The 11,198-nt window shown below is 47.9% G+C and overlaps 2 protein-coding genes across 2 annotated transcripts; one reads left to right on the forward strand and one right to left on the reverse strand.

Annotated features, from left to right (window-relative positions):
- Positions 1-3,614: 3,614 nt before the first annotated feature.
- On the forward strand, positions 3,615-7,604 carry LOC149273988 (prostate-associated microseminoprotein-like). The gene is made up of 3 exons (XM_089505961.1): positions 3,615-3,705; positions 3,965-4,073; positions 7,385-7,604. The coding sequence occupies exons 1-3, from the start codon at positions 3,615-3,617 to the stop codon at positions 7,602-7,604; spliced, it is 420 nt and encodes a 139-aa protein (XP_089362087.1).
- Positions 7,605-9,670: 2,066 nt separating this feature from the next.
- On the reverse strand, positions 9,671-10,320 carry LOC149273989 (RAB6A-GEF complex partner protein 2-like; the record flags this gene model as incomplete). The annotated part of the gene is made up of 2 exons (XM_089505962.1): positions 9,671-9,894; positions 10,161-10,320. Coding segments are annotated over 2 exons (384 nt in total), but the record flags the coding sequence as incomplete, so codon positions are not given.
- Between the last annotated feature and the right edge of the window lie 878 nt (positions 10,321-11,198).

Below are 11,198 nucleotides of genomic sequence, written 5' to 3' on the forward strand. Positions count from 1 at the left end.
ACGTGTACCAGGACCTACACGGGACCCACCAAGTGCCCTAAAACTCATTTAGTAGACAATAGACTCTCTGTACACTGTGTGGGTCTCACACTATAGAAACCACATAAAGGAGCAGGATGGATCTAGTCAGGGTGCAAGCGTTTTTAATGATTTTCATTCTGAACATCTTCAGTTTTGTTTCCCATACTGCCTTGTCCTGCCACTGCACCCATCTTCCCCTGTCCCACCTCATCCTACCCCATCCCACCTCATCCTACCCCATCCTGCCCCTGCCCCACCTCATCCTACCCCATCATGCCACTGCAACTGTCTGCCCCTGTCCCACCTCATCCTACCCCATCCCACCTCATCCTACCCCATCCTGCCCCTGCCCCACCTCATCCTACCCGATCCTGCCACTGCACCTGTCTGCCCCTGTCCCACCTCATCCTACCCCATCCCACCTCATCCTACCCCATCCTGCCCCTGCCCCACCTCATCCTACCCCATCCTGCCACTGCACCTGTGTGCCCCTGCCCCAAATCATCCTTCCCCATTGAGTAGACTGCTTAGTAAACATCCTTTCACACATAGAGTAGTGGAGTAATGGAATAGCCTCCCAGCAGAAATGGTATAGGCTGATACAGTGAGGGAATTAAAACATCCTTCATTAAATGCGGTTTATTAACAAGCTGGCATGTTAGGAGTTAAGCCCGTTGTTTCCATGCCAGGCCCCATCATACCCTCACTAGAAAGGAATGAAAAGCTCTCCCAGGGCCGCGTCCGCTGCGGGGCTGCCAGACTTCTATAAATCGGAGATTAGTAAAGTGCCACGACCGGGGAGCTGGCACGGGGGCCACAACCTGCTACCCCCCGGGGACACAATGTGATAAACTAACAACTGAGCTGCTAACGTCACGGGGAAAAGAGACAGCGAGAAAGGGCAAGAGAGACCACGAGAAAAGGGCAAAGTGCAAGAGAGAGAAGGGCAAGAAAATGAGGGAGAGATGGGCAGAATGATCGAGGAGAGCAGAAAGTGAGAGACAAATGGGTGAAGTGGGAGACCATGAAGGAGAGAAGGATAGAGTAGGAGAGAGAAGGAAACAGAGGTAGAAAGAGATGGGGCAAACAGGAACAGAACTGACCTCCAAGCCAAGCACTCCCCTACTCAGGGGCTGCGAGATTTACCCCGACAATCAGGGGTTAATTAGTCAGACTGTGTATTGAGTCCGGTCTTTACAACAAACGTATCTGCAGCTAGAGGTGATGCATGAAAAAGGTCCAGGGTGTGGTAAATCGCACAGACGAGGTGCAAAGATGGCACTGATAAGCTTTTTGGGGCACTGACAAGCTGTTTGGGGCACAGACAGGCTGATGGGGCACTGACAAGCTGCTTGGTGACAAAGATGGCACAGGCAGGCTGTTTGGGGCACTGAAAAGCTGGTTGGCGGTAAAGATTACATAAACAAGCTGTTAGGAGGCACCGAGAAGCTGTTTGGTGGTAAAGATAGCACAGGCAAGCTGTTTGGGGGCATACGTGGCACTGATAAGGTGCCTTGATAAGTTGTTTGAGGGCAAAGGTGGCAAAGCTGAGGGCAAATTTGGTACTGTGGGACATGTTGCTTAGTGAAGTAGAGGGCCCCAGGGCAATATATGCACCGGGGCCCTGTGGTTTCCCGTTACGCCCGCACCTCTAGCCTCAAAACGGTGACCTCCAGTCCTGCCTCTACAGCGCAGACTCACAAGTTTGTATGTGTCCGCTCCAGAGCGCTCAGCTCCATCTGTGTGGTAAGTCTGTGCTGATGCCGCGGATCGGGGAGCGCTGATGCCGCGGAGCGGGGAGCGCTGATGCCGCGGAGCGATGATGCCGCTGAGCGGGGAGCGCTGATGCCGCAGAGTGCTGAAGCCGCGGAGCGGGGAGCGCTGATGCCGCGGAGCGGGGAGCACTGATGCAGCGGGTCGGGGAGCGCTGCTGAAAACACCCCACTAGATCACCAGGGAACAAGTAAGCAGGAAATCTATTCTTAAAAGCTATTCTTTAAAGCATTTAAAATTCTATTCTTAAAAGCGTTTAGGAGCCGTTGCCGGGTGCAAATATTCTAAGTAGTCTATTCTTGGTCCACCCCGGGGCTCAGGACCCCTCTCGCTCACTGACTTCCCTGAAGAGTAAGGTCTGATGCTGAGAGCTCATGGGAACCTCCAGCCGGTCACAGGGTCTCATGTCCTTCAGCTGCCACCCTTGCCAGGCTTTCCCTTAAGCCAGGAGAGACCTGCTATAGACCAGCCCTTGGTCGGTTATTATTCTGGGGCCCCTACAGTCTCCTGATGGGGCCACATTGTCCAACACGTCACAGGACCTCAGCCTGGGGTCACCGGCCTGGGGAGTTTGTGGAAACGATATCCTGAGGTAACGTGGGGTTGGTGGGATCACCGTCCGACCGAGATACTCGCGTGTGAGGGACGGAGGTCCGCAGAAGGTTCCTCGGGCCGGGCGCCAGGCCTGGGACGGACCCCCTCAGAGGGGGCGCTGAATCACATTTTCACACCTTGTTAAAAACAAAAAGCGCCTTCATCCAGAGCCGGTTCCTGCCTTTCAAATCAGGAAATGAGTTTTATGGGATTTCCAGGTTCTGCCTCTAAAGAGGTTTTCAAAATGATATAAATATCCCGGGGAAGAGAAATCGAGGGAGGGATACCTGCTGGGAGACAGACGGACACAGCTACAGACGGACACGGGGACGCAGCTACAGGCGGACACGGGGACGCAGCTACAGACAGACAGGGGGACGCAGCTACAGACAGACAGGGGGACGCAGCTACAGGCAGACAGACAGGGGGACGCAGCTACAGGCGGACAGGGGGACGCAGCTACAGGCGGACACGGGGACGCAGCTACAGGCGGACAGACATTCAGGGGGACGCAGCTACAGGCAGACAGACAGGGGGACACAGCTACAGGCAGACGGACAGGGGACGCAGCTACAGGCGGACACGGGGACGCAGCTACAGACAGACAGGGGGACGCAGCTACAGGCGGACAAAGGGACGCAGCTACAGGCGGACAGACAGACAGGGGGACGCAGCTACAGACAGACAGGGGGACGCAGCTACAGGCGGACAGACAGACAGACACGGGGACACAGCTACAGACAGACACAGCGACAAACAGACAGACAGGGGGGCGCAGCTACAGGCGGACACGGGGACGCAGCTACAGACAGACAGGGGGACACAACTACAGACAGACACGGGGACGCAGCTACAGACAGACAGGGGGACACAACTACAGACAGACACGGGGACGCAGCTACAGACAGACTGACACGGGGACGCAGCTACAGACAGACAGGGGGACACAGCTACAGACTGACAGGGGGAGGCAGCTACAGACAGACTGACACGGGGACGCAGCTACAGACAGGGGGACGCAGCTACAGACGGACAGGGGGGCGCAGCTACAGACGGACAGACAGACAGGGGGAGACAGCTACAGACAGACAGGGGGACACAGCTACAGGCGGACACACGGACAGAAGGACCCTGGTGCCTACAGGTGGAGAGTGAGGTCAGACACAGACTGACTCACAGGCTGACCTGAAGACAGACGGACAGACAGTAGGGTTGAGGCCACAGAGATGTCTTCTCCTGGTCACCTGCTCCTGCTCCTGCTCCTGTTACACGTCCTGTTTCCGGGCTCCCAGGGTCGGTGTTACTTCCAGGCCCGTGGTAAGTACCGGATCTCAGCGCCAAACGGTTCCCACGACTAAGCCTTAGATCTGCCTGAGATCCAGAAATCAGGAGAGGCTCTGGACCCCTGGGTGCCAGCCGAGGTGAATTGGATGCCATTATTCCAGGGATGAACAGGTTAACGTGCCCGTATTACATACATGTATAATGTTTTGAGGAGCCGGGGGGACTCTTGCATAGAAATGATTTTCTGTATTATGGAGCGGCACCAGTATTGATCGGCCCTCTTCCTCCCCAGCTCCTTGTCGATACGCTGGAAAGAGCTTTGGTTTGGGGGAGTCCTGGCTGGGGAGCGACTGTCAGCTCTGCACCTGTCTGCACCCGGTGGGGGTCGGATGCTGTGAGATGTAAGTACGGGGACCTGGGCTCCGGGGCGGGGGGCAGATCTATGATCTTAATGCTAACGGGGAGCTTCAAGGAACTCACCGAGAGCCAGTGATCCACTTTACAGATCCCCGGAATCATTTACCTTACAGTGCGGTGTTTGGTTCTACAGAGCAGATCCCACTATATAGATCCCGGAATCATTTACCTTACAGTGCAGTGTTTGGTTCTATAGAGAAGATCCCACTGTATAGATCCCCGGAATCATTCACTTTACAGTGCGGTGATCAGTTCTATAGAGCAGATCCCACTTTACAGATCCCCAGAATCATTCACCTTACAGTGCAGTGATCAGTTCTATAGAGAAGATCCCACTGTATAGATCCCTGGAATCATTCACCTTACAGTGCAGTGATCAGTTCTATAGAGAAGATCCCACTGTATAGATCCCCGGAATCATTCACCTTACAGTGCAGTGTTTGGTTCTATAGAGAAGATCCCACTGTATAGATCCCCGGAATCATTCACAAAAAGATCGCTATCTCTCTGTATGAGTTGGTTACAACAATTAAAATAATAATTTAATGTCAAACTTCAGTTATAGGTAAAAATCCCTTTTACATCATTGTCAGTATTACGGGTTATAAGCTGCAGCTGTCATATACAATAACGTCATATATAATAACGTCATATACAATAACGTCATATACAATAACATCATAAACAATAACATCATAAACAATAACGTCATATACTATAACGTCATATACTATAATGTCATATACAATAATGTCATATACTATAATGTCATATACTATAACGTCATATACAATAATGTCATATACAATAATGTCATATACAATAACGTCATAAACAATAACGTCATATACTAAAATGTCATATATAATAACGTCATAAACAATAATGTCATATACTATAATGTCATCTACAATAAGTCATAAACAATAACGTCATATACAAAATTGTCATAAGCAATAACGTTGTATACAATAATGTCATAAACAATAACGTCATATACTATAATGTCATATACAATAATGTCACATACAATAATATCATATACAATAATGTCATATACCTTAATGTCATACAATAACGTCATATACTATGTCATATACAATAATGTCACAAACAATAACGTCATATACTATAATGTCATATACTTTAATGTCATATACAATAATGTCATATACAATAACGTCATATACTATAATGTCATATACAATAACGTCATATACAATAACGTCATATACTATAATGTCATATACAATAATGTCATATACAATAACGTCATATACTATTTCCCAGAAGAAGGGAATAAATTCTTATATACTGAAGTAGACAAAATTCACCTCTATTCAGGATAATAAAACCTTATTGTCATAAGCAATAACGTCATATACAATAATGTCATAAACAATAACGTCATATACTATAATGTCATATACAATAATGTCACATACAATAATATCATATACAATAATGTCATATTACTTAATGTCATACAATAACGTCATATACTATGTCATATACAATAATGTCACAAACAATAACGTCATATACTATAATGTCATATACTTTAATGTCATATACAATAAAGTCATATACAATAACGTCATATACTATAATGTCATATACAATAACGTCATATACTATAATGTCATATACAATAATGTCATATACAATAACGTCATATACTATTTCCCAGAAGAAGGGAATAAATTCTTATATACTGAAGTAGACAAAATTCACCTCTATTCAGGATAATAAAACCAATATAATTACCACCACTTGTTGCTGTCGTCCAACCGGTCCATATAGATCTCATTCCAGGTTCAGTGGCAAGAAAAATAACTTAGTTATATAATTGCCATAAATTTGAATGTTAGATAGGGCTTATTATCATATTCTCCACCTATTGACTGGAATTCTCCAATCATAATTGTGGGTTTTACTCATTATTATAATTAGGACTTCTTAGCATATTTGCGCCGTTGTATTTCCTTCATTTCCCTCTAAGACGCTCTGGTCGTAGAAATAGCTTTAAGACAATTATATATAAGTCTGAAATGTATCCTTGGTCTCCCATATCTCTAGATGTTACCTCCTAGGTAGTAAATCAGGTTTGGGGGTCTCGCAACGTATCCCCCATTCCAATTTACATTCCTAGAGATAAGCAGCTTCTACGCCTTACATTTTCCCATAGAATATACACTGATTGGGAAATATTAGGAAATCCTTCATAAGATTAAAACGGAACGGCTCCGACCCCATTCTGTGTTCATATAAAATATGTGTTTTCCAGCAGAAAATCTCTGACATTGGTGACTTGGTAATTTATTGGCACGTTATTGATGATTTATTCGAGAATTATTGATGATTCCTTGGTGAGTTATTTTTGATTTATTGGAGAGTTATTGGTGATTTATTGACACGTTATTGATTATTTATTGGCATGTTATTGATTTATTGGAGAGTTATTGATGATTTATTGACATGTTATTGACAATTGATTGGGGAGTTATTTTTTATTTATTCACAAGTTATTGATGATTTATTGGCAAGTTATTTGTGATTTATTGGTAAGCTGGTGATTTGACACATTATTGATGATTTATTGTCACATTGTTGATGATTTATTGGAGAGTCATTGTGATTTATTGACACGTTATTGATGATTTATTGGAGACTTATTGATGATTTATTGGCACATTATTGATGATTTATTGGTAAGCTGGTAATTTATTGACACGTTATTGATGATTTATTGGCACGTTATTGATGATTTATTGGAGAGTTATTGGTGATTTATTGGCACGTTATTGATGATTTATTGGTAAGCTGGTAATTTATAGACACATTATTGATGATTTATTGGAGAGTTAATGATGATTTATTGACACATTATTGATGATTTATTGGCACGTTATTGATGATTTATTGGAGAGTTATTGGTGATTTATTGGCACGTTATTGATGATTTATTGGTAAGCTGGTAATTTATTGACATGTTATTGATGATTTATTGGAGAGTTAATGATGATTTATTGACACGTTATTGATGATTTATTGGAGAGTTATTGGTGATTTATTGACACGTTATTGATGATGTATTGGAAAGTTATTGATGATTTATTGACACGTTATTGATGATTTATTGGAGAGTTATTGATGATTTATTGGAGAGTTATTGGTGATTTATTGACACGTTAGTGATGATTTATTGGAGAGTTATCGATGATTTATTAGTAAGCCAGTAATTTATTTAGACGTTATTGATGATTTACCGGTGATTCTCATCTTCTTTCTCTAGCACGCAGCACCCTATTGACTTCCCTTCCTGGTGCGAAGCTCGGTACGACCCTCAGACGTGTCACATCTCCGTGGTACAAAAAGCCAACCCAAACCTGCCCTGCGTGCACAGTGCCGACTACGAATGGGGGTCTGCGGGGACCCCAGAGCCTGGCACAGAGACCGTCTACCCCACACACCTGGGGGAACAAAGCCCAGTCCCTCCACCGCCAGCAGACTGAACAGGACTTTCAAACTGGTTGTGCAAGGGTTAAACCTGCCCCTGTTCTCTCCTTATCCCCATCGCTGCAGACCAAATCTTACCCCCACCCATGTATATAGTTTGGGGTCACGTTGGTACGGATCCTGCGTGGTCGCCGACTGGTTGCCGTGTGAATGAGTCGGATTCCCTTTGCTCCATCACCTTCATGCGCTGCCGCAGAACAGCCCCGGGAGCTTGCAGTACCCCACCGTACCACCGGGGGCAAACGTTGCAGATAAGGTGGATCAAGGCTCTATGTTATATGAACATATTATACGATGTGGGGCTTCTGTAGCCGGCCCTAAACGACTGCGCTGTTACCGCGTGTATTATTAGCGACTTACATGAATAAAGCATGTTATACACTGAGTGGCGACTCGTTTTGGCAATAAGTTGCATGTTTGCACATGGTGTCCTGTTTTCAGGCTGCCCCGTCCCTCACCAAAAGGTAAAAAATAAACACCAGGTAGTGGGTCAAAAAATAAGTGAAAGATGAGTTAAAATACTTCCCGCAATACTGCAGCAGCCCAAACAACCCTCCTCTCAGTGTTCAACAGAAAATGACACGGATATAGGGGCGCATGTACATGTGGGGGAAAAAATAAAGGGATAATAGTGCAATAATGTCAAGAATAATAAGTAGGCTCAAAAAGCTGGTTCAGGTTAAAAAGCTGAACCCAGGGCCAGCCTTAGGGGTGCGCGACCTGTGCGACCGCACAGGGCGCCATGGTAGCAGGGGCGCCTGCCCGGGACTTAACTTAAAACATCGGGTTTTTTTGGTTTTGTTTTAACTTTATTTAACATCATTCATGTTAAATAAAGTTTAAAAAAAAAAACCCAGATGCTTTAATCTAAGTCCTGGGCAGGGGCGCCGAGCGGTCGCTCGTAAAGTTCTCAGCAACCGCTCGGCGCCCCTCACTCTCCGTGACTCCGTCGCGGTGCCGGCATCTCACTATTCCAGCGCTCAACATGAAACGCCGACACCGCGGCAGAGCGAGGAAGACGGATGCCTCCCGCTCTCACCGCAGGACTCCGGCAACAAGGTAAGTGGGGGGGTGTAGTTTGAAGGGGCAGAGGGGGTAGTTTGAAGGGGCGGGGGGGGGGTTAGTTTGAAGGGGCAGGGGGGGCAGAGAGGGGGGGGTAGTTTGAGGGGGCAGAGAGGGGGGTAGCCAGAGGCTTATTTTCTCCTGAGGAAGCCGAAAGGCGAAACGCGTTGAGAATTACCCGAGGACCGCCTGATATAAGCAGTGGACTTTTTAAGTTGAAGTGCCTGGCAAAATCTACTATCCTGTAAGTGCGTTCTAATTTTCTTACAACGCTCCAGGAAGATACTGCACCACTGGCCTTTTCTCTTATATTTATTTTAGAAATAGAAGAAATAAAGAACATTTTATTCTGAAGAGCCTGTATACCATCTGTACAACACATTTATATTATTTACTTGACATTATTGCACTATTATCCCTTTATTTTTTCCCCCACACGTACATGCACCCCTATATCCGTGTCATGCCCCGTCCCTCACCCCTGATGCCTCTCTCAATTCCCCTCTATTCTAGGAGGTGGGAATGTTTGCTGGGTATGAGGGGATCGCAGGGTTCTACGGCCCTTAAAGCCCCGATAATGTGTATAGAAACAGCAGGAAACGGCTTTATAAATTAAACGGGGTGAAGAATCCCCCCCCCCCCATTATTCTTCTTAATACCCCCCACCCCCCCCATTACCTAGGAAGAGGGCACAAAGCCACAAATAGTCCAGGGATTGAAACCCATAACCTACAAGCAGATCGGGCCCCGGTTCTCCTGCTGTAAAGACTCAAACCTTAAATCAGTCGTTGGTCTCGTCTTAGATGCAGGAGCCGTATGTCTATCCTCTGTATGTTTAATACCCTCACTGTCTTACCCTCTACCACTTCTGCTGGGAGGCTGTTCCACCTATCCACCACCCCTTCTATCCCCTCTACACCTCTGACCCTCGCAACTCCGTGGCTCAGTGAGACAGCAGTTGAAACAAACAGGTTTATTATATAAAGCAGTGATTGGTAAATCAGATGGAGATGGCGTGGGCCGTGGGGGCCGGGGACACGTACGAGGCCAGCAGCGGATTGGTCGGCAGGACTTTAATGGGCAGATCCCAGCTGAACGTGTCCACGTCGATCCTCCCGGCCCCCGTCCACGTGATGGTTTCAGACTGATTCTCAGGGACAGTCGGAGCCTCGACCGGCTCTCGTGCCGTCACAAACTCGAAATGCAGGCGCCACTTCAGAGACACTGCGAAAAGGGGCAATTCTCAGGGTGAAACGGGCACCGGTGGGGCAAACACGGTAACCACTTCGCAGAGCATACTGCGGCCCCTGGACTCAGCTTTATGAATGACGGCCCACAGCGGCCCCGTGCACTGACACGGTTTAGCCATAGAAATTAATTATCGTGGCCCTTCTCACCCCTGACCAGTTAAACACCAGATCGGATACCACCTCTGCAGCATCAGGGACATTTCTCAACTACACCGCAAGGAAGCAACGAGGGCCACTCACCGATGTTGGTGCTGAAACCAGGACACGAGGTGAGCGGGACGGGAAGGCTGAAGTTACTGCCGGCCGTGTGGAGGCAGGACTCGCGGTGCTGCGCATGCGTGCTGATGGCCACGGGCTGTGAATGTGAGCGTCTGTAGTCCTCCTGCACACTCTCCTCCGTCTGGAGACACACAGAGTACTGGAGGGAGAGAGAGCCAGCGAACGTGAGAGAGAGAGAGAGAGAGAGAGAGAGAGAGAGAGAGAGAGAGAGAGAGAGAGAGAGAGAGAGAGCCAGCGAACGTGAGAGAGAGAGAGAGCCAGCGAACGTGAGAGAGAGAGAGAGAGCGCGAGCGAGAGAGAGCGAGCGAGCGAACGTGAGAGAGCCAGCGAGAGAGAGAGAGAGCGCGAGCCAGCGAACGTGAGAGAGAGAGGGAGCGAGCCAGCCAGCGAACGTGAGAGAGAGAGAGAGCGAGCGAGCGAACGTGAGAGAGAGAGAGAGCGAGCGAGCGAACGTGAGAGAGAGAGAGAGAGAGCGAGCGAACGTGAGAGAGAGAGAGAGCGAGCGAACGTGAGAGAGAGAGAGAGAGAGAGAGCGAGCGAACGTGAGAGAGAGAGAGAGAGAGAGAGAGCGAGCGAGCCAGCGAACGTGAGAGAGAGAGAGAGAGAGAGAGCGAGCGAGCCAGCGAACGTGAGAGAGAGAGAGAGAGCGAGCCAGCGAACGTGAGAGAGAGAGAGAGAGCGAGCCAGCGAACGTGAGAGAGAGAGAGAGCCAGCGAACGTGAGAGAGAGAGAGAGCCAGCGAACGTGAGAGAGAGAGAGAGCGACGCGAGCGAGCGAACGTGAGAGAGAGAGAGAGAGAGAGCCAGCAAACGTGAGAGAGAGAGAGAGAGAGAGAGAGAGAGAGAGAGAGAGAGAGAGAGAGCGCGAGCCAGCAAACGTGAGAGAGAGAGAGAGAGAGAGAGCGAGCCAGCGAACGTGAGAGAGAGAGAGCGAGCGAGCCAGCGAACGTGAGAGAGAGAGAGAGCGAGCGAGCCAGCGAACGTGAGAGAGAGAGAGCGA

Source organism: Sceloporus occidentalis, unplaced genomic scaffold (genome assembly GCF_023333645.1).
Source record: "Sceloporus occidentalis isolate IW3139 unplaced genomic scaffold, rSceOcc1.0.p SCAF_357, whole genome shotgun sequence".
NCBI classification, from domain to species: Eukaryota; Metazoa; Chordata; class Lepidosauria; order Squamata; family Phrynosomatidae; genus Sceloporus; species Sceloporus occidentalis.

What these genes read in the sequence shown, in the direction of transcription:
- LOC149273988 (XM_089505961.1), top strand. Translation starts at nt 3,615, where the DNA reads ATGTCTTCTCCTGGTCACCTGCTCCTGCTCCTGCTCCTGTTACACGTC. An exon ending in GTGTTACTTCCAGGCCCGTG is followed by an intron (nt 3,706 to 3,964) that starts GTAAGTACCGGA and finishes CTTCCTCCCCAG; the next exon opens with CTCCTTGTCGATACGCTGGA. An exon ending in GGGGTCGGATGCTGTGAGAT is followed by an intron (nt 4,074 to 7,384) that starts GTAAGTACGGGG and finishes TTCTTTCTCTAG; the next exon opens with CACGCAGCACCCTATTGACT.